Source organism: Candoia aspera, chromosome 1 (genome assembly GCF_035149785.1).
Source record: "Candoia aspera isolate rCanAsp1 chromosome 1, rCanAsp1.hap2, whole genome shotgun sequence".
Taxonomy (NCBI): domain Eukaryota; kingdom Metazoa; phylum Chordata; class Lepidosauria; order Squamata; family Boidae; genus Candoia; species Candoia aspera.
This window is the reverse complement of record NC_086153.1, coordinates 211,015,734-211,040,673: the sequence shown is the minus strand read 5'-3', so window position 1 is coordinate 211,040,673 and position 24,940 is coordinate 211,015,734. Positions and strand designations below refer to the sequence as shown.

At 37.7% G+C, this 24,940-nt stretch overlaps 1 protein-coding gene across 1 annotated transcript in view; it reads left to right on the top strand.

Annotated features, from left to right (window-relative positions):
• The window catches only part of THSD7B (thrombospondin type 1 domain containing 7B), a 456,317-nt gene that overhangs the window by 328,879 nt on the left and 102,498 nt on the right, over window positions 1-24,940 (top strand). Inside the window, exon 14 of the mRNA XM_063318405.1 lies at window positions 7,800-7,978. Coding sequence (XP_063174475.1) covers window positions 7,800-7,978 — 179 coding nt within the window. The remainder of the gene's footprint in view (window positions 1-7,799; window positions 7,979-24,940) is intronic.

Genomic DNA, 24,940 nt, shown 5'->3' with positions numbered 1-24,940 from the left:
AGTAGTGGCAATTTGTAGTAATAATTTTTATTTAGTATACACTTTTAACTACATCTGAAAATAATTGTTTTCAGAGTCTAAAGAGGTATAAAGCATTAGAAGGTGGGACTGCAGGCCTTATAAAAGCTGCTTTCTTCTTAGCAGCTCATCCATTGTCAATACAATCTCTAGACAGAACCTGATGCAATCATACTTAGAGCCAATCCACTGGAAAAAAATGGGGCTTAAATTAGTCATAATTAATTACCATTGTTAATAAGCATTTGATAGAGATTCCACCCTGAAGTTTATACTATGTCATGACATTAAACATATCAGCATGCCAGAACTAAGACATTTATTTTTGGATGTGCAATTTGTCCAAAAGAAAATAATTCTTTGTTTTAACTTACCCTTCAACATATGTTGAGGTATTAGCTATTATTGTGAAATACCAAAACAGTTACTGTTTTGTAGTAACTGTGATATCTACATGAACAGGATGTGACTGTCTCAGATAGATATTTACATGTTACAAATTGCAATGTTATCAGAATCCATAGAAGACCATGAAGGAAAATCTGTCAACAAGTAATAACATAAGAAACTCTTATTTGTTATAGACTTCAAACACAATTTGCCTGTGCTTTATTAGAAATATAATCTCTGGATTGTTGGGCACTGTTGAGCTTCAGAGTTTAAGGCCTGTGGTCTAGAGAACTGATTTCCTGATGTTTCACTGGCAACTATGTCCTTTAGCCAAGTTGGTTTTCGATTGGCTCAGGTTGGTGAGAGCTGGGCTGGGCTGGTGCAACCTATACCAGTCAGAAACCAGGTCAGCTAAAGGCCAATCGAAAGTCAGGATACCTGGCTATAAAGACAGAAGCCCAGTCAGTCCCTGCTCAGTTGCCCAGCAGACCACTTTGCCTCTGAAGATGCCAGGTTGATAATAAATATATGGAAAATGTTGAGTGTAATTCTCCAGTAAAGAATAGGAAGAAATTTATCTCAAATTTCAGTGTAAGATTTCCACTAGATTATTATTATTAATAATGATTATCAATAATTAATATTCATACTCCATACTTCCTCCTGCAATTTTTCCTTACAGCAACATCCCCATGAAATAAGTTTTGCTGAAAGAGAGTGACTGGCGCTAAGTCATACTGTGAGCTTCCGTGGCTGAGGGTGAACTTGAATCTGAGTGTCCCCAGCCCTACTCCAATTTCTTAACCCATATACTACCCTGGCTCTCATCCATTCCTTTTGGGCTCACAATTTACACCTCTTCAGAATCCAGCTTTTCTCATGCTGGTTCAAAAATGCTGTAAATAAATACATAACAGTAGCATCACAATAAGTAAAGGAGAAGATAACAAAAAGATCCTTCACATCCTTTGAGAAGAAAAGGCAGAAAAAGGAGACTTGTTGCTGTTACCATCGGAGCATTTACATTCAGAGGATTAAGTTATTTGCTTGTAATTGAGCAATTTTCATTGCATCAACAAATAAGTCACTCTACTGAATTATGCCTCAGCAGAGGGGAGCCTCAGCCTTTGAGGTGGGCAGAATCAGAATTCTCAAGGGCCCTGTAAATGCCAGGAACCTCTCCCGGAAGCTATAGTTCAGTACTGTCTAGAGACCACCAGACCCTCACTTATTTTATATCCAATCCAGATGTTTTATGAAACAAAGTGATTCCAGTTTGCTTCCATGGAAATTGTTGCCACCATTGCCATTGACACTTAGGCTGTATGGAATTCTGTCAAAAGACCCTGCGTTGTTCAAGGCTGCTGGTGGTTTTGTTTTCCAAGTATACAGCTGCCTCAAGTTTCTTAATTACAATGATGGAATATGCTAGTCATGGAAGCAAATGAGATTAAAGCCAATTAGTTTAGATGTGCATCTGCTTCAAAAGCTGCTGGCATATCAGATTTTATTTCCAAAACCTTAGCCTCCCTTTACACAAACATTTTAACATTCTGGCATGACTCTGTGCAGCTATAACAAATTTAACACAGAAGCAAAGAAATACACTGTTGCTTTTATTAAGTGAAGATTGCATGCTGCTTGATTATATTTCTGGAGATCTACCCTTTGACCAAAGAAAATTCTCTTTATTATTCAGGCTCCTCAAGAGCCTTTATCTTATTTACTTTGGCCTGCAGCTATAATGTTTTATTTTTGCTTATGAATATATAAAAAATGTGTCCGTGTATGCTCTTGTGCAATTCATCAGCCTCTCAGTGTTTAGTATAAATATATGTGTTCCCTTGAACATCTTTGATTGCTTTTCTGCTTTGGGCTTCACAGCCCAGCAAGAGCACTGATGTGAAGGGAAACTGTCCAGTCATAAGCCAAGCAAGAGTTTTGAATCATAAATTGTAACCACTAATAGTTTAAAAAGCGAATAAAAGCTCAGCAACCAATCTGCCCTGTAGCTCTACACATTATTCTGCCCACAAAGCCCTGCATCTCACATGGAACTGAGTTTCGAGATCTGTAGTTTCACTCCTCTTTTTTTAAGTTATGCTGTGTCAGAGTCTACCTTTACTTTCTCAATCATTTATTCCCCTATAAAAGGGGCTTCTGGATTTCTACCATACTCTCTGGATTCATGAGGATTCCTTTTGAATTTCCTTTGGTGATGTGTCTGCTATTAATGTTATTGTAGGATGTAGCAGAAGATACAGTTGCTTGTGTGGTTGCTTTTTTGTTAAATATCTCCCACCACCATAAAGCTCCTTAGTTCTCTACACTTGCCAGACTGGAAAAAAACCCATGGAAGGAGCTTCCTCATGGTATCTACCTTTGGGATTGAATTGTCACAGAGGAAGTGAGAGAGGCTCAGACCACTAGAGAGACATTTGAACAATGAAAGCAGGATACTCACAGACCTTCTTTGGCCACTTAGTCATTTAATAACTGCAAGAACATCATCCTCTGTCCATGAGTATTTTGCAGAATGTCCCTCCTCCTCTGAAATAAATTTTGAAATCAGATCCACATTAAATAAGACTGATAGAAAAAAATGGAGAAGATTTTTTCTGTCCAGTGGAATATTTTCAATACATGCTTACTGTCTTTATGCACAGACTGCCTAGATGCTTCTGCTGACACTAAGTAAACCCCTGGAAGCAATTCATTCTTAGGTGTGTTGTGCCTAGTGTAGATGTCAAACCTGTAACAGAATCTCATTAGTTCCATTTATTGGAAGGAGAAAGGGGTTAAGGTACAGAATCTTGGAAATTGCATATGTGTCTTTAGACCTAATTTATAAATGATTATGTTAAGACAGGGCTTCCTTGATACCTTTGATTTTCTTTCTAACTGTCTTTTGATTTGGAAGAAGCTTGCTTCATGCTTTGAAGATGCTGATCTCTGTACTGCAATGTGCTGGAAATGTCTATTTCCATTCCCAGATGCTGAGAATTCAATTAGTTACAGAAATGAGGGTTCACTATGAGAACAAAATGAGAAAATGTTTGTTTCAAACAGAATAAAGCCATCATATTCCAGGAGCTGGTTTGGTTATTAGTTGGATTATACCCACTGCAATCAGACAAATTCTTGACAATTTATAGTACATCCATCAAAATAAAGTAAAATGGTCAGGGTATATGAATGAACAAGTAAAATAAAAGAAGTGGACCAACCCCTATATAAACAAACATAAACTCATGGTGTCAATTCATCTCTCAAAAATTGTTGTTTTTAATAGCCTGTGGAAAGCCATCAGCAAGGGGACTGATCAGACTTCTAATTGATTAATTATGTGCCATCAAGTCAGTGTTGACTCTTAGCAACCATATAGATAGATTCTCTCCATGATATTCTGTCCTTAACCTGGTTTTTCAGGTCTTCCAACAGTATACTGATTTCCACTGTAATTGAATCCATCCACCTTGCTGCTGGTCATTCTCTTCATCTCTTTCTTCCCACCTTAATTAGCATTAGAACTTTCTCCAGAGAGCTAGGTCTTCACATAATGTGTCTGAAGTAGGATTATTTGAACCTAGTCATTTGTGCCTCAAGTGAGAACTCTGGGTTGATTTGTTCATGATCCATTTGTTTGTTTTCTTGATTATCCACAGTATCTTCAGAAGTCTTCACCAACACCAAAGCTCAGAAGTGTCAATACTCTTTCTGTCCTGCTTCTTCAAAGTCTAACTTTCATTTCCATAGAGTATCACAGGGAATACCATTGCTTGTGTGATTTTTATCTATCTAGATATAGACACTTCAAAGCATTTCAATAACTTTTCCAAGTCCTTCATAGCTGCTCTACCATATTCTAGTCTACTTCATGTTTCTTAACTTTGTGTTCATTTATTGTTGGTGGTTGATCCTAAAAGGCAGAAGCTATCCACCACTTTGATATCTTCATTGTCAGTTCTAAGACTGGTTGTTCTACCCTTCTTATTAGTTTGGTCTTCTTTATATTTAATTTTAGTCCCATTTTTTTCACTGTGTTCCTTGACTTTTATTACTAGAGCTTGCAGATCCTTTGCATTTTCAGCTGTCAGAGTAGATCAGATTTCTAGGAGGAGGCTATTCCAAAATACAAGTGCACCAGTAGAAAACCAGAGGTTGTGGGGCTCTGCCCCCTTTACTTCCCAGAAGTAGGAAACTAGTAGGTTCTCACAAGATGTAAGAGTCAGGCAGATGAGAACCATTTGAAGATGACCATCCTGCAAATACCTCAGTCCCAAGAAATATAGGGCTTTAAAGGTCAAGACCAGCAGTTTGAACTTCACTTGGAAAACTGTAGGAAGCCTATGCAGGGCCTGGAGCACAGGGATCACATACTCATTCCATCATGTACCAGCCAGCATAAGGCTGCTGCATTCTGGACTCACTGAAACTTCTAGATGGTTTTCAAAGGTAGCCCCAAGTAGAATGTATTGCAGTAGTCCAGACCAGTCATGATGAGGGCATGAGTTACCTTTATGAAGTACTCATATTAAATGAGTTACAGGAAGGAGGAGAGAAGGTGGAATCCTACTGTCCTCTTAGAAATACTCTGTGTTGTTGTTTAGTCTCTCAAACTCTTGAGGAGCCAACTGAGAAGCGAAACATCCCAAAATAATTCTGTCTGAAAAATGGAAAATATGGTTCTCTGTCATTGCAATGGATCATGTAGAGAAGAAGTCGGTAGTGAATTTTGGATAATATCTTTTCAGGTTTATCCAGTGACTGTATATTTGTATCTACCCCCCCCCCCATGGTATTGCCTGTATATTTATCAGATATATAATTTGTCTACAAACCCCATGATAATAAAACCTGTGTGAGAATCAATAACTATTTACTCCCATTATTCTGTTGATAATTATTTCATCTCAACTTTTCCCTCTAAGATACATACTCTTTACTGAAAATTAGTTAACCGGGCTGTCACAAGGTAGTTGAAAACTGAAGGTTTTTGTTTTTATTTCTTCTGAGTTGAAAAAATTCCTTTCTAATAGGTATATAAAATCATCTGGCAAATTTCCCACTTATAACTGGGTTACCCACTATACCTTGTTGCCTAATGGGAAAAACAAATGCCAATGGAGACGTTGCCTCATTCTGCCTAATGATAGGAATGCCTATACAGTTTCTTTTTAATGGTTTAATGGTTTAACCATGGGTCCTTTTTGATATGCAGTTGTAAAGGACATATGTGGATCAACATATACTGACATGGGAGTAAGGAAAATGCTGATAAGTTACAGAAGGGAAGACAGACCAATATGTATCTATATAAAGAGGCTGTTAAGATAAAACATTGGTATGCAAAATAACAAACTGAATTAGTGTACATTTTAAATTAGACTATTATACAGCTTGGGGAAGAGTTGCAATAAAGAGCTATTGTGGAAAAATTGTTGTAGCTATTAATTTGCTCTCTGACTGCAGTGCAAAAGGGCAGCAAAATGCTTAAATGCAGCAAAAAAGGGAAATAAATGATAGCAACCAATTTTAGTATCTGTTGTTTTTACTCTTCCCTATAAACTTAATTTTATTGTGGCTTAGGGATTCAGACAGTTTTAACCAGTTACAGGTATTCTAATAAAACACCGTAACAGAAAGCATTTTAAGGATTTATCCTTGTCATAAGCAACTTCAGCGCGAAAGCTATCAACGTGTACTGCCAATTTGGTTTGTGGCTTTAGGCTCAACCTTTGCCTCCTACAGCAAAGCAGCATGTGTAATTTCATTCTTTGGGGATAAAGCTATGTGACCTTCCTTTTATTTTCTCAGTACTGAGGGACCTGAGGATACTAAAGTTCTTGATAGAGAGTAAATAGTTGGAGGATCAAGCTCAGACAGTAAAGCACAGGAACAGGCAAAAAGAATAGGTAGAAAGCCATCAAATGATTCCAAGTGGAAATGGAAATCAAGATAGTGCCTTTGTGTACTTTCAGTGGCTCTTGTACCAGGAAGTGCAAACATGTCATGCTTCTGCCCCATGCTAAACATTTTTGGGATGTCCAGGGAGGACAGATGGGTGGGACCAGGGATTTCTGATTTCTTTTCCTGGTTTGGGGGAGATAGCTTGGTGATTTAATTGTTTTTATAGCAAATATCAAAACAATTGGCAAAAGCAGAATAAGAGGCAAGCAAAAACCAGGGCTGTGTAGAGGGCATAGGGAATAGTCTGGAAGGACAGGAGGAAGAGTCACTTCCACTGAAGACTATACTGTGGCTGATTAGCATAGATAGTACCAACAGGACAGGTCTTTGGTTATTCCAGCTTTAGCACTTTTGTGGAGTCCCTGGTGCTCTCTGAGCCTTGTTGTTTTCTTGCAGACATTTCATTGCCAGACTAGGCAACATCTTCAATGCGAAAAGGGAGTGAGACTTGCTCCCTATTTATATACTGTGGGTTGTCCTGCTTGTGTTGGTGGAGGTGTTGTTCTCTCTTTGGGAGTTCTTTGATTGGGCTGCTGTTTGCTGCTTGGTTGATTGACTGAGTTAACAGTTCCTTGATTAGAGTATATTGTGCTGTTTGATTGTTCCTCTGGTGTTAATCCTAGTGTTAATCTTTACATAACTGGGTGTTGATTGCTGCTGAGGAGGTGTTCTGGTCTTTTGGCTTTTCTATTGTCTCTTTTGAATGGTATGTAAATGTTGTTTACCTCTATGTGTCTGTTCACGGCTGCTTTGTCTGAGAGCCAGGCTTCCAGGAATTCTCTGGCCTTTTTGGATTTGGCTTGGTCTAGGATGCTCACAGTTTCCCAGTTGAATGTATGGTTAAGTCTGTCCATGTGTTGTGAGATTAAGGAGCCCAAGAAGAAAAAAACAAGAGTTATCTACAACATACAGTGTAAGGACCGTAGCAGCCACTATGTAGGACAGAAGGGCAGAAGACTAGCGGAGCGCACCCATGAACACCAACTAGCAGTCAGAAGACATGATGAAAACTCCTTAATCTAGTAACTACTGCAGTGTTCATACTGGATCACCTACCCTTTTTTGTCAAGCAAAAGGGATGATGTCTTTGCCATAAGCCTTATGTAATTATTTACAGCAATATTTATTCAATATATTGAGCCAGTTAAAGCCAGATATATAGCTATTCCTAAACAGAAAACACATGGGACTGAAAATGATAGAACTGCTCCTATATACCTTTCCAAATATTCTCTTCTAAGTTAGATGACTCAAAGTTTTTTAGTGCAACGTTCAACACATGCATTGAGAAATAAGGCCCCCTGAATTTAGCTAGTCTTCTTTCTCCAGGGACATGAGCTCTGGATGCAGCTTCAACAATGCAAGACTTTCTTTGTTCACCCAGTTCTAATTGTTCTGTCTTTCCTATGTTTTTATTTTAGGTTATATTGAACAGCCTTGCACAGTATCTTGCCCATTTGACTGCAAATTAAGTGACTGGTCTAGCTGGACTCCTTGTAGTTCATCGTGTGGGACAGGAGTGAAAATTCGGTCCAGATGGCTTAAAGAGAAACCATACAATGGAGGACGTCCTTGTCCAAAACTGGATCCTAAGAATCAGGTGAGGTGTATCATAAAGCCAATATACCAGTTTGGAGTTCATCAGCTATATCAAATTCATTCTCTGATCAAGACAACAGATTCCCTCTCATAAGAGAAGTCCCTCATCTGGTTGTGCAGTTTCCTTCAGCTATCTATTTTATTGCAAATGCATGATCAAATAGCTTAACTTTTGGAAGGTTTCCTTATCCGCAAAACTGTTACAACTCCGTCAGGCATTATTAATGAATAATAGCATATCTTGTCTCAAACCCCAAAATCACTAAGACTGGACAGTGAGATCAGACACTGTGAATAATGATATTTAAAACTGTCTGCGAAGCCTAGTATTTTAGAACTCTTCTTTGAAGATATTTCCCCCACTAATTCAATTTTGCTCATTCTAATAAGTTTCTGTCTGACAATTACATGGTAATTTTCAAGTATGTGTTCTATTATAAAAGGATGCCAATAGAAATGGGAATATTCAAATGGAAAATTAGGAGTAAAATATTTTTCAATTAATGTTGTAATTTAATGTAATAAAGGAACTTTGCAGTTAATACAGAAAAGAGAATATTTGCATTCATACAATTTAAAATGTTTAATGCTTTTTAAAGACTATTGAAACTAAATCAGCAGCAGTCTTCACTTTTATGACTGTTTTCTTTTAAAAAGGTCAGTCTTGATTCATTCCACTCCTTTTATGCTTTTAACACAAATATACCTGAATCTGGAAGAGCTTTTGTAGTTTGGTGTATCTTCAGTGGGGCTATGCAGAGTCTTCCAAAGACATCTACATAGGAGTCCATACAAAGAATTTCTTTTTAAATGGCTGAAATAGCCTTATTGTTTGCACGACTTCTATGCCTGCTATTTGAAAAGAGGTCATTTTCTTCGTTCCCCCTTGCACTAGACACCTTTTTGGAAGGCTTGCTCAGCCCTAACCTTGAGTTCCAAAAGGAAAGATTCCTGTCCAGAAAGAAGAAAATAATATAAGCTGTTTTTTCCTTCCTTTGATTGTGATTTTGCTCTGGTCATTTTTTGCACAAGATCCACTATCCTATACTAAACACAATCATATGTTAACACATTTAAGAGCAAGAAATATTTCAAGTGATGGCTTTCATTCCTAGGCTTAGTTCACGCATAATTCACACATGATTCCCTCCCTCCATCCCTCACCCTGTTGTGTTGAATAGTAGATGTGATGCTTAGCCTGTGTGTGTAGCTTTAAATGTAGTTATGTAACTAGGCAAACAGTTTGTTGATTGTAAAAAACAATGTTGAGCATAGATTTTAAAGGCATATATGCATGTTGGCCCTCTTTCAAAGTAAAAGTTCTATTCATCAGTGGAAAACATGCACATATTAGGGTCATCCTATCTCTGGTGAGGGACAGTGTAGACTGCAGCTGTGTATGACCATTAGACTGAGTTGTTTTTGTGAGAAATGGCCAGGCAAACCGACTCACAATAATTCTTTATTGGTCTAAATCAGAGATGGGCAATTACTGCTGCATTTCAACTTCAGCACCGTTCACCATTATATGTGTTGATTTGCCTTGAACGGAAGTTCAACAATTTGTGGAGGGCCTCAGGCTCCTCATGCCCTCTCAATTCTAAGCCCAAATGTTAGCCACTCTAGATCATATGATCACAGCAACTCTAGATTGCTGGTTGTATAGCCAGCAAGTGCACCATCCAAGATAGCCTACTCCAACCTGTGGATTTCTAAAGGTGATTAACTTTACCTTTCTGAATTTCTAGCCAATATGGCCATCAGCCATGCTAGCTGTGAATTCTGGAAGTTGTAGTCTAACATATTTGGAGGGCATTAGTTTGGGAGACTGACTGTATCTTTATTATTATTCAAAACCTGCTTTGAAAATGTGGATTAAATTTAGCCTTAATGTTATTCACAGTCTTTTCATTATGGCATGTGGATTTAGACAAATCTTTTGAATGTTTTTATTGACTTCCTCACATTAAAATACATAAGGAATAATACAGTAGAAACAAACCCCAAAGAAATATGATAGAGAATACTCAGTAAGACAAATAATGTCTATTTCTCAAAACTTTCCTTCATGGAACTGAAAGATCACTAAACAAGTAAAATGAAATCCTACCATAAGTAATGTACAGATGGTAATTTCTTGAAAAAAATAGTGAACTATATTGTCTATAAGCAGAATATCCTATTTATGTGAAAATTAAAACACATTGCTCTTGCCAGCTTATTTTTGTTTGCTTGTTTTTTTATAAAACTTATATGGCCACCCATCTCAGCATAATGACACATGCAGACTTCTTAATATGGTTTACAAAAGTAGCATATAATGCTCCCTGATTCTTACATATTTTTTCAAAAGGCATAATCCCAAATTTATTTAGATATAATAGTGCAGGAAACTTGCTAGCATGTTTTTTTCCCCATATTTTAAAATAGTGTATTGTACAGAGTTATAATTTATTTTATAATTCATGCTTAGTATGAGATTTCCTTCATAATAAAAAGCCAATACTGTATATTGTTAGTTGCTGAACTCTTCACATTTGTTACTATTTTAAATTTTAGCATCTGATGGGGAAGTTGACTAGGAACTCATTGTGAACCTTAGGATGAGAAAGGGAAGGAGAGCAATGCCAATTTGTTTCTGGTGAATTTGTTATCCCAGTTGTTTTTCTTAGTGACATTTCCTAGTATTGCTTAGAAAAATGACAAAGTAGATCATAATATGAAATGTTCAATTATTTTGTCAAAAACAATTCATTTTTGTGTGCTTTATGACACTCTTGAATGCAGTGTATTAGTAAACCCTACCCCTTGTGATTTAAAACAAGGCTTTTAGAAGTTTTGCTTATGTTCCATTTTCATTTGATAAAACAGACTAATATATCCTGATACTTAGATAAAATGTTTATTTATTTATTTATAATATTATAAATATTGATGGTGTGGTCAGTGAGTTAGAGCCAGACATACTGAAGAGTGAGGTTGATTGGGCCCTACAAAGCATTGCTAATAACAAGGCAGCAGGAGATGACAGCATCCCAGCTGAATTGTCCAAAATCTTGCAAGATAATGCTGTCAAGGTGATGCATGCCATATGCCAGCAAATTTGGAAAACACAAGAATGGCCATCAGATTGGAAAAAATCAACTTATATCCCCATACCAAAAAAGGGAATGTTCAAACTATCGAACAGTGGCACTCATTTCACATGGCAGTAAGGTAATGCTCAAGATCCTGCAAGGTAGACTCCAGCAATTCATGGAGCGAGAATTGCCAGATGTACAAGCTGGGCTTAGAAAAGGCAGAGGAACTAGGGACCAAATTGCCAATATCCGCTGGATAATGGAAAAAGCCAGGGAGTTTCAGAAAAACATCTATTTCTGTTTTATTGACTACTCTAAAGACTTTGACTGTGTGGACCATAACAAATTGTGGCAAGTTCTTAGTGGTATGGGGATACCAAGTCATCTTGTATGCCTCCTGAGGAATTCTTACAATGGTAAGAATAGACCATGGAACAACAGACTGGTTTAAGATTGGGAAAGGAGTACGGCAGGGCTGTATACTCTCACCCTACCTATTCAACTTGTACGCAGAACACATCATGCAATGTGCTGGGCTTGAGGAATCCAAGGCTGGAGTTAAAATCGCTGGAAGAAACATTAACAATCTCAGATATGCAGATGATACCACTGTGATGGCTGAAAGCGAGGAGGAACTGAGGAGCCTCATGACAAAGGTGAAAGAAGAAAGTGCAAAATCCGGGTTGCAGTTAAACCTCAAAAAACCCAAGATTATGGCAACCAGCTTGATTGATAACTGGCAAATAGAGGGAGAAAATGTAGAGGCAGTGAAAGACTTTGTATTCCTAGGCGCAAAGATTACTGCACATGCTGACTGCAGCCAGGAAATCAGAAGACATTTAATCCTTGGGGGGAGAGCAATGACAAATCTCGATAAAATAGTTAAGAGCAGAGACAGCACACTGACAACAAAGGTCTACATAGTTAAAGTAATGGTATTCCCCGTAGTAACATATGGCTGTGAGAGCTGGACCATAAGGAAGGCTGAGAGAAGGAAGATCGATGCTTTTGAACTGTGGTGTTGGAGGAAAATTCTGAGAGTGCCTTGGACTGCAAGAAGATCCAACCAGTCCATCCTCCAGGAAATAAAGCCAGACTGCTCACTTGAGGGAATGATATTAAAGGCAAAACTGAAATACTTTGGCCACATAATGAGAAGACAGGACACCCTGGAGAAGATGCTGATACTAGGGAGAGTGGAAGGCAAAAGGAAGAGGGGCCGACCAAGGGCAGGATGGATAGATGATATTCTAGAGGTGACGGACTCGTCCCTGGGGGAGCTGGGAGTGTTGACGACCAACAGGAAGCTCTGGCGTGGGCTGGTCCATGAAGTCATGAAGAGTCGGAAGCGACTAAACGAATAAACAACAACAATTAGATAAAAAGATAAAAGGCTGTGCCTGCTGAATGAGAAAAAGTCACCCATAGCAACTGAACTTAAATAGCTATACCTCAATTGTACCATAACATATGGAGGATAACACTGGCTAGGTATGGTTATCATTTTTTCCCATTTTAGCCAAGTCATCTGATATGGCTTTGTACTAGCCCATTTACCAGGGAGATTTTTCTTCTAAGTAGATGTACCGGAGGCTTTTGTCAGCAGCTTTTCATGGATGTCTTCCTCAACATTTAATCTGTTTGTTGTCCATTTTATGGAATCATGGTATTGGAAGGTATCTCAGAGATCATCTAATATAACCCTCTTGCTCAGTGCTAAAGCATTTCAGACAGACAGCTATCCAGCCTTTGCTTGAAGCCCTCCAGTGAAGGGGAACATATCAGTTCATGAGGCAGTCTATTCTGTTGGGTGACAGCTCTTACCATGAGGAAGTTCCTTCTAATATCTAACCTGAATCTACTTTCCTGTAGCTTTAGCCCATTGATTCTAGCCCTGCCCTCTAGAGCAATAGAGAAGAAGACCACTCCCTCCTTTATGTGACAACTCTTTAGATATCTGAAGATTACGCTAATATTTTCTCTTAGGCTTCTCTTCTGCAGGCTAATCATACTATGTCCCTTAACCTGTCCTCACAGGACTCCATTTCCTCTCCCCCCTTTGTCTTGGTAGCTGTTGTCTGAACTCTCAGGTGATCTGCTCCCATTTCAAGTAGTTAGAATAAAATAACAAATTAAAGATGTTGATATGATTTATGTTTTTTTAACAATGTGATTTATGTACAAAGACAATGAGGAGATTATCTTAAACCAAATTTATTTCTGGCAATCTCCAGTTTTCCTGTCCTCATCTCAAGACTATCTTAGCACTTAAGGCCATTTATACTGATTATCCTTCCAGCGTTCTTTATGAAAGGATTCCATCCAGTTTATAGCCTTAGTAATTGTATACAGTTATTCCTGGATCTGTAGCTGATGTACATTTTTCTTTGTATCTCTGCCTATATAGGGATGCTCACATATACATTGATTGGATTCACTCACTCACTCACTCACTCACTCACTCACACAGACATTACAGTAGTATTCTGGAATTATCACAGTGGTTGAAATTTACTTATACCATTCAGTATAATTCTACAGAATTAGAGTTGGTCAAAGCTCAAAGGTAAAAGTTATTATAATTCCATCTTGGCCACTGTTCAATTAATTTGGGTGACATTTTAAAGATACCAGTTCTTCCTTAAACTCTCCAGTAAACAGTATCCTGTGTTGCCATATTCAGTTGTCTTGGGCATCATAAATCAGCCTGACAACAGCTAACACTGAAGCTGAACTTATTCTAACATGTTTGTGTAGGGTAGAAAGGAGCTGAAGAGATTGATGCCTTGCCTCCCCTTTGGCAGAAAGTTTAGTCCTTTTCTTTCTTTTTCTTTCTTTCTTTCTTTCTTTCTTTCTTTCTTTCTTTCTTTCTTTCTTTCTTTCTTTCTTTCTTTTTCTTCACCTTAACGTTTTCAGAAATACACTCAGAAACTTTTAAATTATATGCACACCCTTTGTAAATATTCAGGTTGCTGTACATGCTGGCATCTGTAGGTGTCACAGCATGACTTACAACTGTGATCAGTTTGCCTTTTCCTCAGCCTGATTCACCCAATGTGTGGGACTGGCCATCAGTGAATTTAATATGCAGTTCACAAAAATAGAGAGAAAATACTAAATCTGGAGGAGACACAAGCCTCAAATAGATTGGTTGAGTTACTTGCAGTGCTTAATTTTGCAGCTACCTTTGGTCCATGACCGAGATGTGTCTGAGACTGGCAAATAAGTCAGGTTGCATGACTTTAATGTCCTCTGTTGTCTTCTATAAATATCAGCACAACTGACCTTCACAAAATCATTTTCACTTAGTCCATCAAAGCTAAACTCCACTCCTTAGGTAGTTGAAATGTCATGGGAGAGATCAAGAGAGAGAATGCAGAGCTCAGTGGCTTTCATTATTTCTCCAGCAATATGAGATCCAGTGCTACACTTGTAAAAAACATATCACTAAGGTACAGAGTTCTGTGACTGAAACCAAAGTGGCACAGTAGTCAATCAATTGTAGACTTTTATGAAACAGCTGTGCAATGCACAATGGAGGGCACACATTTCTCAAGGTATGGAAGCAAAGTGGTTTGTCTGAACAAAATGCTTCATGTTGCTCAGAAGCATCATCGGCTACCAGTTCCAGTAGCTGGAGAACTGAGTGTTTCCTTGAGTGAGATGACAGTTATATTCTGCACCCATACAGAAGCTTCTTCTGGTTATTGGAACTGCTAAATGAGGCATCTGAGTAATAGGAAACAGTGCAGCAGATTCAATTAGCTTTTCAATATAGCTCCAGCAGCTTTAAGGGGAGGCTTTGCACAAGCCTTCATTGAAGTAAAGCTTTGCATAACCTTAGTAGACTATCCTATCTAATAGAATGGTTGGTTTTTAAATGCCTTCGAATTTTATACCTGTACTTTAGGCCATATACTAGCAGAATATTATAGCACTGATTGGACAGATTATTCAAGCCTTTCTGAAACATAAGAATAGAAAATAAGATATACAGATGTACTTGCAGGAAAAAGTACACAAAGGCAGTGTTTCAAAATATATTTATTTTTATTTTATTACAATAATGTCCATGCCTATTCACCAGACTTCCTATAACTTAATAAAGGAGTCCTTCTCCACATTATTGAATGGATATGTCCTAACAGTGAGAATCACACTGAGACGAGGAGTAGTTCTCTAGTGTTTAGTACTGCTACATAAACAGAATCCTAACAAACTGAAGAAGTGTGGGAAAAACCCAGACAGATAAACCCCAAAAGCTAAGGCGGGCCTGATCTGTGTCTCTTTGAATGGCTGCTTAATTCCTCAGTACTACGCATGGGTGGGAGCCCCTTCCTGCTCGCCATCATTACTCATGACAGGATGCCATAAATCATTTTGAGAAAAAAGGTTGCATGTGAGTCTTAAAGTAGAACACATGATCTTAAAGTGATCAAACAGGAAGTGGGTTAGTCCAAAATAAATAAAAAATACACTTTAAGAAAAGTGTATCTACATTCCTCCTTTGAGTTCTCTCTCCTGCGCCTTCTCCCATAATTTAATTTTAATTCTCTGAAAATCAGTGATGGTTGAGTAGATGGCTGGGAGCCTCATAAAAATCCAGGAGCTGTGGATTTTTGTAGGAGAAGACTCTGTCCAGAAAATGATAGTCTTGTATCTCTTCATTATGCTATTATTTTTAAATTATGATCATTGTGATTACTTGGGCTCCCATGTAAATATGAATAGGATTGTGCAATTTACCACATTATATGCTATCTGAAAATATCCACTGGACATCTGGGCCCTTCATTTGAGATCCAAAGAAGAAGAAAGACATAGAAACAATTCCATAACACCTAAAAATGACCACTGCAGCAATGCTGCTGAGAAGCATGCACTATTCAGTTTAGCATTATTACATTCTGCTGCCTCTTGCTTGTATTATTTCTGTGATCATGTAGCATGATTACTAGGCTATCCAGAAGGATCCTCAGTGACCCATCATCTCTTGAAAGTTAAATTGAAATTTTGTATAAATAATTATGTTGGTTTGTTGATGGAGATCAGGCTTAATAAAGATACCAATTCTGCATTAAAAGTTCATGAGTAGAGAGGAGAGGGGAGGATGGGACACTTACCATTACAAAGGTGGGGATATCATCAAAACCAAGCAGGGACCCTTAAGCTGTTTCTGTGCTGTGTTCATTCAGGCTTGACGCTATGCAGGTTTAAGAAAATGCTCTCTGGACTGAGAAGTTTTGGCAGCAGTTTGCTTGGTATTTAGTAGAGACTGCTTCCTAACACATCCTCCCATTTGGCAGTTCCCTGCTACTGTGCCCTCTCAACTTTCTATTTCAGAAAAGGAACTGCCAATTACTTTCATTCCTGTAGGGGTGTGTGCAGTGGGGGGGGGGGAGGGCAATCCTGCCTCTGCAAAGCAGCCAATCAATATGCAGGGGTTGGCCTAAAAGAAAAGAAATTGCAGAAGGCAGACCAGATAGCAGACAGAAGCAGGAAAACACTACTTTGAAAGTGGAGAAGAAAAATGTACTCAGAGGTCAAATTCACAGGTAGGGGATGAGTACAGGATGATGTCATTGGTTCCTGCCCTCCAAAATGATTGCTGGTCTGTACTAGTGATGGGGCAACCTGGCATTGTCAATAAGGCCATTCGAGCTGATATAGAATTAAAGTTGATACAGGTAGAATCATGTAACAGTTTGCAAATATCTCAATCCATTTTGGGAACTTTTAGTGATGTTGTGAAAGGAAGATAGTTCCAAACGAATTCTACTTCTTTGAAAGAAACTCTAGTCTGGTAAATTAACAGAAGATGCTACACATCTTTTTAATGTACAGTAGTCCAAAATCTTTTTGGTCCATGTGAAGAGAGAACAGTAAAGACAACAAGTGAGGTAGTTACACCCAATTTTCACATATTATTATTCTGCATACCACCTCTATTTCCTTATTTGGAACTTCAATCATGTTCTAATCAAATTTTAAAAAGTTTAAAAGATTTTTATTATTTATCTTGGGATTTTGCTCTGTGATGAGCAAAATCTAATGGGCATACCTCTTCAACTAGTTGAATATACAGTATGAATGTGATATATTTCTGAGTTGTCAGAATTAGATAAGAATCTCATTAAAAGTTTAGAGTCTGATCCCAATTACAGCTTAGTGTGATTGTCAAATGTCAGAGCCATGTCTGAGGTGTCTGAGAAATCATTTCTCTACAGAGAAAGGCAATTTGGTAGCATAATGAACAGAAATTTATTGCATGTAATAATAGTGAGGCCTTTCAGGGCCTTTTCTTGTTCTGCATATATGAGCTTCTGAAGTATCACTATTTTTATCAATGCACTCTCCTTGCACTAACTTTTTCTTCAGTTAAAGTAACTGAAATTGGAAAATCTTCATTTTTCTACATCATTATACGTGAAATTAAGGGTAGAATATAACTTGATTTGTTCTAGGATGCCAAGCAAAAGACATCACATAGCATAGTCTTCCCAAACTGGTATCTTCCAGATCTTGGGGACTAAACCATCCAGAATTATTAAACAGCACGGTAATGGGTTACCCAACTGTGGGAGTTGTACTATCAATCAAGGCTGCCTGAAAAATTGTTGTCCCACTGGTAATGATTGTGATAAAGGTTGTGATTGTTAGTTGTGTTTTAAACGTGTATGCTGCTCAGAGTCACATACACGTGAGATAGGCAGCCATATAAGTTTGATAAATAAATAAATAATCCAGAATCTTGACCATCTATTGGGAGGTGGCCAGTATATGCTGGAGTATGCACAGTACTTCTCTTTGGACTGTGAATACTCTGTGTCTCTGATTGCACAAGAGACAACAAAATCTCCTGGATTGGAGCCTATTACATTTATGTGGGTGTGTCCTCAAAATATCAGAGTTCTCTGTCCCAGTATAAGCAGAATGAAGAAGGATTAGGAAAAGGATTGTTCAGTACAGAAATGTATAATAACCTAGAAAGTAACTCTTGGTCATCAAAGTCAAATGCGGCATCTTGTTCCCAAAAAGGGACTAGTATAAGATGTTTGGGCCTTGAATGTCTCAGTCAAGATATGAGGACACTGTGTTTGAAACTATTTTGCAAATGAAACTTTTGTAATATTGACATTTATGCCATTATTCTCCTAGACAATGTTAATGTCATTTAGGAATTAAATATGCCATCCCTGCAGTTTACCTGCTGAGACACCTTCACATATTCTGTGATTTGTTGCCTAATAAATAATCCTTACATGTTATATAAGTCCTAGAAGCCAGTTATTATATCATTCTAGTTGACCTGTCTTTATCACTATAGTTTAGTAGAATCTCTTATTTATTGTAACATGTTGAAAACTTGTGTATCAAATATATAAAAGTTTTTTTTTTTGCCTCTGAAATATTTGAGGAAGCACTTGTTGAATATTCTTCAGCATTCTGTATCTGATTGTGAGCTACTGAGCAATCTTCTGATTTGATGATAGAAGATAAGTACTTGTGTTCAGTGGCTGTACTACACAGGCAACTAAGAAGTGTGAATGGACTATATTCGGGTTAAGAAAATGCTTCAGAGTGAATTTTATTGGATCCTATAATATGATCTAATTGAAATTAACTACTTTGAAGTCCCTTTAAGATTCATAGGAGAAAGTTAAGCTCACAGGTGCTTCATTTTATCTCACTAAAATAAGTGAGCCTTTCAAGAATTCAGTTTATTTGGTTCATAACCTATGTTCCTGTGACTTAAATGAACTTGGGCTAAATTCCATTGCTGGTAACTGATTTTTGAAAACAATGTATCAATATATTAATTAATACTGCAGAGATATAACTGCTCACAACAATCATCAAGCAAGCTAACACAACAGAAGTGTGAATATAATAGACTAAAGTTGACGGGGTTCGTATTTAATCCTGTAAAACCCATGCTTAAAGAAGTTGTCCTGAATCTACGGGTTTTCTCTTCACATTTACAACTCTCAAAAGTTATACAGATATTTAACCATTTGTTAAATATTAACATATGCGTATTGGAAGCTATATATAAAGTAGCCACTGGGCATTCCTTTCTTATTGACAAAAACCTTAAGACTAACTGGCCATTGTTATGTTAGTCTGAGCGCTTCTCCTTGACCCAGACAATGAATAGCACTGAGATTAGATGATCTTGGCTGGATTATATTAACAGAACACAGTATGGTAAAATGTCTGCAGAAATAATAACAATTATTATTATTTATTAAACTTGTATGGTCTTCAACAGAATGGATCATATTTATCAATAATTGTAAGTAATCCAGTTAAGAGACCCTGGGAGTCAGGTGGCTTATTATTATTATTATTATTTACAGCTGCTTGAATAACTTGCCATATAATTATCTTTGTAGAAGGTCACCATCATGATGCTAAGGCTGTGCAAAACATGTTGAGCTTAAAATGCCCCCATTTTGAGTCCAGAATGAATGCAAAACAATCTGTTTCAATCATGCTTAAGGTGTTTTGATGCCAAAAACAAGTTTATAATGCTCCCACACAACCTGTTTTGCAATCAAAGCAGCTGTTTCACATTTGAAACAGGGGATTTCTAACTCAAAATGGGGCCTTTGGAACTCAGCATGTTTTGAGTTTGAACAAATTTTGCACACTTTGTTTCCCACCATTTGTCACTCTTTTGTTCGTATAAATCTAAAGAAGTAGAAGGCTTGGTAAATAACAGTAGACAGAATACTGTTGTAATAGAAGTTGCTAACCACCACCTTTCTCACATAGTTATTTGTTGCTTCTTGTATGCATACATTCTTCCCTGCTGTAAAAAGAGGAAATAAATATCAGGTTGGGGTAGGAGAGGAAGGAAGGGTTATAAACTGATAAAACAAAAGCAAAACAACCTCTATGACTTCTTTGTAAATGAGAAAGGGACTACCCTTTGGTAGCTGGGAGACTCAATGTTTTTTCAAGATTCAAGGGAGGAGCAATGATGCAAAGTAGGTGGAATTGTATCATGTACTTTGTGGGACTGGTATTTTATATTTTTCCCCACTGCTTTTGAAGATTGGTCTTAGAGTTAGATTAAAATTGTATTGTGTTCAGACACTTATTATCTGGAGTGGTCAGGATAAGCTGCCCACTCTTCACAATTCATTAAGGATATATTGAAAATCTACAATCTCCGTGACATTTAAGACCCCATGTTTATTTGCTACCATATTACTAATGGTATTTTACTATTTATTTCTTTATCTTTCATTTGTCATGATTTATATTCTTTGCTAAAACATTTAATTTAAAAAAATCTTCCCACTGAGGTTGTTTTAATGTTGTCACCTGTTGAGTGTGAAAGTTTGCAGCAGAGCTTTTGTACATGTAGTTGTACACACACTGATTTCCATTTGAGCCAGGGACCTGCATTTTATCAGGTTCCTAGCTCACGTGGGAGCTGATCCAGCTTCACTGCTGTAATGATTTACCCTGAACATAAAGGATTTGTGACATAATTTTGAGTGTTCTAGATGGGTGGGTGGGTGGGTGAGTGGAGGATCTTATGTTGAGAGATTGCAGGATGAGTATTTCAATTAACATATGGTGAAGCCCTATTTGGTGTTTAGCCTACAATTTTTGTGTCTTTTGTGCCTCAAAGATTTGGAATCTACAGCTTGCGCTCCCTAGTCATAAATAAATTACTGGATGACATCAAAGTGGTCTAACAATCCTACAAATGTCATTACCATAACAAAATGCAGTAGTAATTCCCCAAATCACCAAGGCAAATACTGTTAAATATGGCATTTACCATGCCATTCCCCATTATAGCTAGACCAGAAGATATTCGAAAAACTGGCTGCTTAAAATAGAGAATGGGGAATGTGTGGTCTTCCAGTTCTTTCTGGATGGCAACATCCCTCATTCTTTATGTCATGCTGTCTTGGGCTTCTGCAAGTCGAAATTCATCACTGTCATGAAGTCCAAGGATTGCCCATCACTGGCCCAATACTGAGGAACTTGTACTGGTTCAGACTGTAAGTCCGTCTAGCTCAATACTGTCCGTGCTAGCAAGAAGAATTTTTCCAGCTTTTTAAATAGGGTTTCCACCCTTATCTGGAGACTGAATCCAGGACTTCATGCATGGAAAATACACACTCTGAATTAGAAGTAGCAAATAGTTATCAGGTATTTTCCTAAAACTAGGTTACAGAGTTTCAAATTAGTATAGTGGCCAGTACACATTAATTCCTACTAAGGTAATTTTTTAATACATCTGAACTGAAGTCTGAAGCTTGATGGCATTATGCCAGACAAACAAGCAAAAAAACCCACTGTGCAGTTTATGAAATAATGGCTATAATATTACCATATCAATTGACAAATCCCTATTGCAGAATATGCCATATTATCCAGATAATACCTAATAGCTCTTTGCATGGCTGTTTATTAGTTTGAGATGCAATTCAAAGGCAGATTGTTTTAAAATATATATATTGTTCCTCTCAGCCAGTAATAGATGGTAAATCTGAACAGCAAAAAAAAAAAAAAAAAGGATTTATTTGATTTGGAATTGCACCTAGAAGAAGTAAATATCAGATAGTGGCTATTTCAGCAACCAGAGGCTATATGTATATATTCATTCATTTATTCATTCATTCATTAGGAAATCTCACTGACAAATTAACCCTAATTGAGGGGCTTCTCACTGAGACACAATATAAACACTGCATATGTAAATGATAACAGATATTAGTGGACTGGGCAGCAAGTAAAGCAAAGAAAATTTACAGGAAAATGAATTTAAAATCTGCAGAGTGTTTAGATATGCAAATACAAAGAAAAAAGGTAGATATACTGTATAGACAACTCAAGCTGCCTTATTCTGAGGGAGACCAGCTCCCCCCCATTTTCTACCTTAACTGAAAAGGGCTCTCCAAGGTCTTTGGGAGATGTCCTTCCCATAAAAAATGTCTGACATTTAACCGGAGATGTTCAAGTTGTATCACTAACAATTTGGTTGTGCTTGTTATCTTACTTTGTGGATTTTCAACCTATATTGGACCCCACCATTTTTTTCTTGAGATCTTAAATCTTTGGCCCACAATATTCTTATTGTGATAATTGAATGTAATCCTTAAAACCTTTGATAGTAATCTGAAGCAAATCATAAAACTTCCAAAATAAATTCTGTTTGCTCCATCTGTGATAGCTACTGTATACTGATGGGGTGGAGAATAGGAATTTTGTTATGGACTCCTAAAACTTAATTATATTTACTCAATAGTAGTGCATTACCTTGAGATGCCATAATCATGAAGCTAAAATAAACAGTGTGTGTGGATTTCATAATACATGACTAAATTAGCTTGCACGGATAACAAAGTAGATATTTGAATAGATGGGATTAATTGGCATAACAAGTCTCTTGCAGCAAAAGTTCTTTTATGATTATGCGGTCAAAAGTCAGTTAAAACCATTCCTTTAATTAACACTTTTAATCTACTTCATATTAAATTCAGCTAATTAAAACTTTCAGTAATTAACTGAGTCACGCAAAAGACATTAGCACCAGAAATCCAAGATACAAAAACAGATGTCTCAGTAGGTACAGGCAGTAGTTCTGTTGAACTCAGTGAAGGTGCATTTGCTTTTGTGGGTGGGGGCAGGGGGTGGACTTCTTTACCAAATAGATGGAGAGTTTTTTATAATATTGAACTTTTCATTTTGTTGGTATCTACTCCTTTCTTCCTTGGAAATACCCCCTATATAAAAAGAAGATTGATTCAGAAAATGTGTGAAGGCATCTTTCTTTGTGAATATCCATTGATTCAGGACAGCATTTGGACTGTACCATTCACCACCCCTATTGGCCAGTATTTGTCATAGACTTCTGTTGGAGAAGGCTACTGGTTTACCTGTCTTACTTACTGTCTAATATACATGTCATGCAATAACTGTGTGCTCAAAGCAGCTTCTACCTCTGGCAAAAGGATGTAGAGACTTCAGCCTTTTTTTTTTTTTTAACAACATAGAGGTCACCAATCAAAGCCCTGGGCAAAATGAAAAGGGTCAGAGTCAAGAATTATTGCCACGTGCCCTATTATACATCATGAACAACACACTGGGATGGCCTGTACATGTTGTTTCAAGAGTCAATCTACATCGGAGAGATTAGTGCACAGAGATTCTAACACAAAGCTCTAAAATTGGCCCAGAAACTTGCATTTAAACTTGCTCAAAAGCAACCAATTCAGATGGGACCAATGAAATAGGATAAGGTTGGTTGGCTGGTGGTTTAATTTGCTGTTTTATAAGACTGCATGTTGTGACTGCTGTCTTAAACATTTTTCGCTGGCAATATTGAGGATCAGTGAGATACAAGTTAGCCATGAGCAACAAGCAAGTTTACATAGAAATACCCTCCCCTTTAAATAAATTGCTGTAGGTTTTCTTGCATTGTGTATTATCACAATTCTTGATGGGGTGTTAAATGAAAAAAAATATCTCATACATTAATATTCTGTTCATGTAGTTTCAAATTGCCTTGAACGATTTGCCAAAAACACATCAGTGTTTTATGCTTCACTACTTTTACTGAGGGAAAAAAAAATAAAAATAAAATAAATCAACAGTTCATTATACTCTCCTTCTCCAAGACAGCACCTCTGATAACCTTTCATTTAATCTGCATTTAATGCATGATTTGCCAGAATGATCACCTAAATTCACTTCACTGGTTTAATTGTGGGTGTGTGAGAAAAAGATACAGTTGAGCAAAAGATGCAACCAGTGCATAAATAGTTAACAAATTCAATCTATGGAAGTGTTGAATGGATTTGAGGCTTTTCCCCCTCACTCACTGCAATCTGGGTAGGCTGCTTTGCATCTTCTGAAGATGCTCAGATTGTGCTGCTGAATTTTTTTCAAAAATACGAGACATTACACTGGTTTAAACCCTCTGAATATCCCCCCAATGAGGTAGTGTGGGTGTATTAAATTCTGAGAGGCTCATTGTTTAAATCCATCAATACACTCACAAAATCCCCTCAAAAAGCAAAAAAAATTAGCCCTATCCTTTCCAGTGATGGCATATTCCAGAAGATGTGAAATCTCTCACACCTGGTTGTCATGCCATGCAAGGATCTCAATCTTACGATGTAAAGCTGCTCCCCTATAAATCAGTCATCCTTAAATGGCTGCTTCCAGTGCCCATGTGGGAGTCAGTCCAGCTGGAGAGGAAGATCCAGCCTTGTTAATTAGTGAAATTTTTAGAGGCAATGGTAGTTGTGAAGGTTGTTGTTGTTAGTAGTTTAGGGAGAGTGAGGAAAGGACTTGGATGGAATTATAAGCAGGACCAGGGAATCTGAGGGTGAGGCGGGGGAAAGGATGAGAGTAGTAATAGGCAGAAGGTTGCATAACTCAACCATGGACCAAACAAGAAATGCAGTCAAGTGCTGCCCCAATGCCTAGAGGCTGTAAGAGCTGTAGATATAGACTGAGGCTCGTTCTTAGCAAGGCAAAGTGACCCTGGGTCTGAACCTACTGAGCCTAGTGATATTCCATCTTTGGTTCTAGATGGGGTCATGCTCTCATGGACTGAACAGCTTCAGCTTGAGGAGAAGGAGCCACTTTGGCTAGGAGTGCCTTAGCACAACTTCATATGGTGTGCTAATTGTGTCCTTTCTGGATCAGGAGGCCCTGCTCACAGTTACCCCATGGGCACCTCTTAATTGGACTACTGCAACTTCCTCTACATGAAGCTGCCCTTGATAATGATCCAGAAGCCACAGCTGGTCCAGAACACACAGCTCAGGTAGTTACTGATGTTTCTTGGTTTGCCCAGACAGCCCTATTATGAGACCTGGGTTCTGGGTACAGTTGGCATCTTTGTG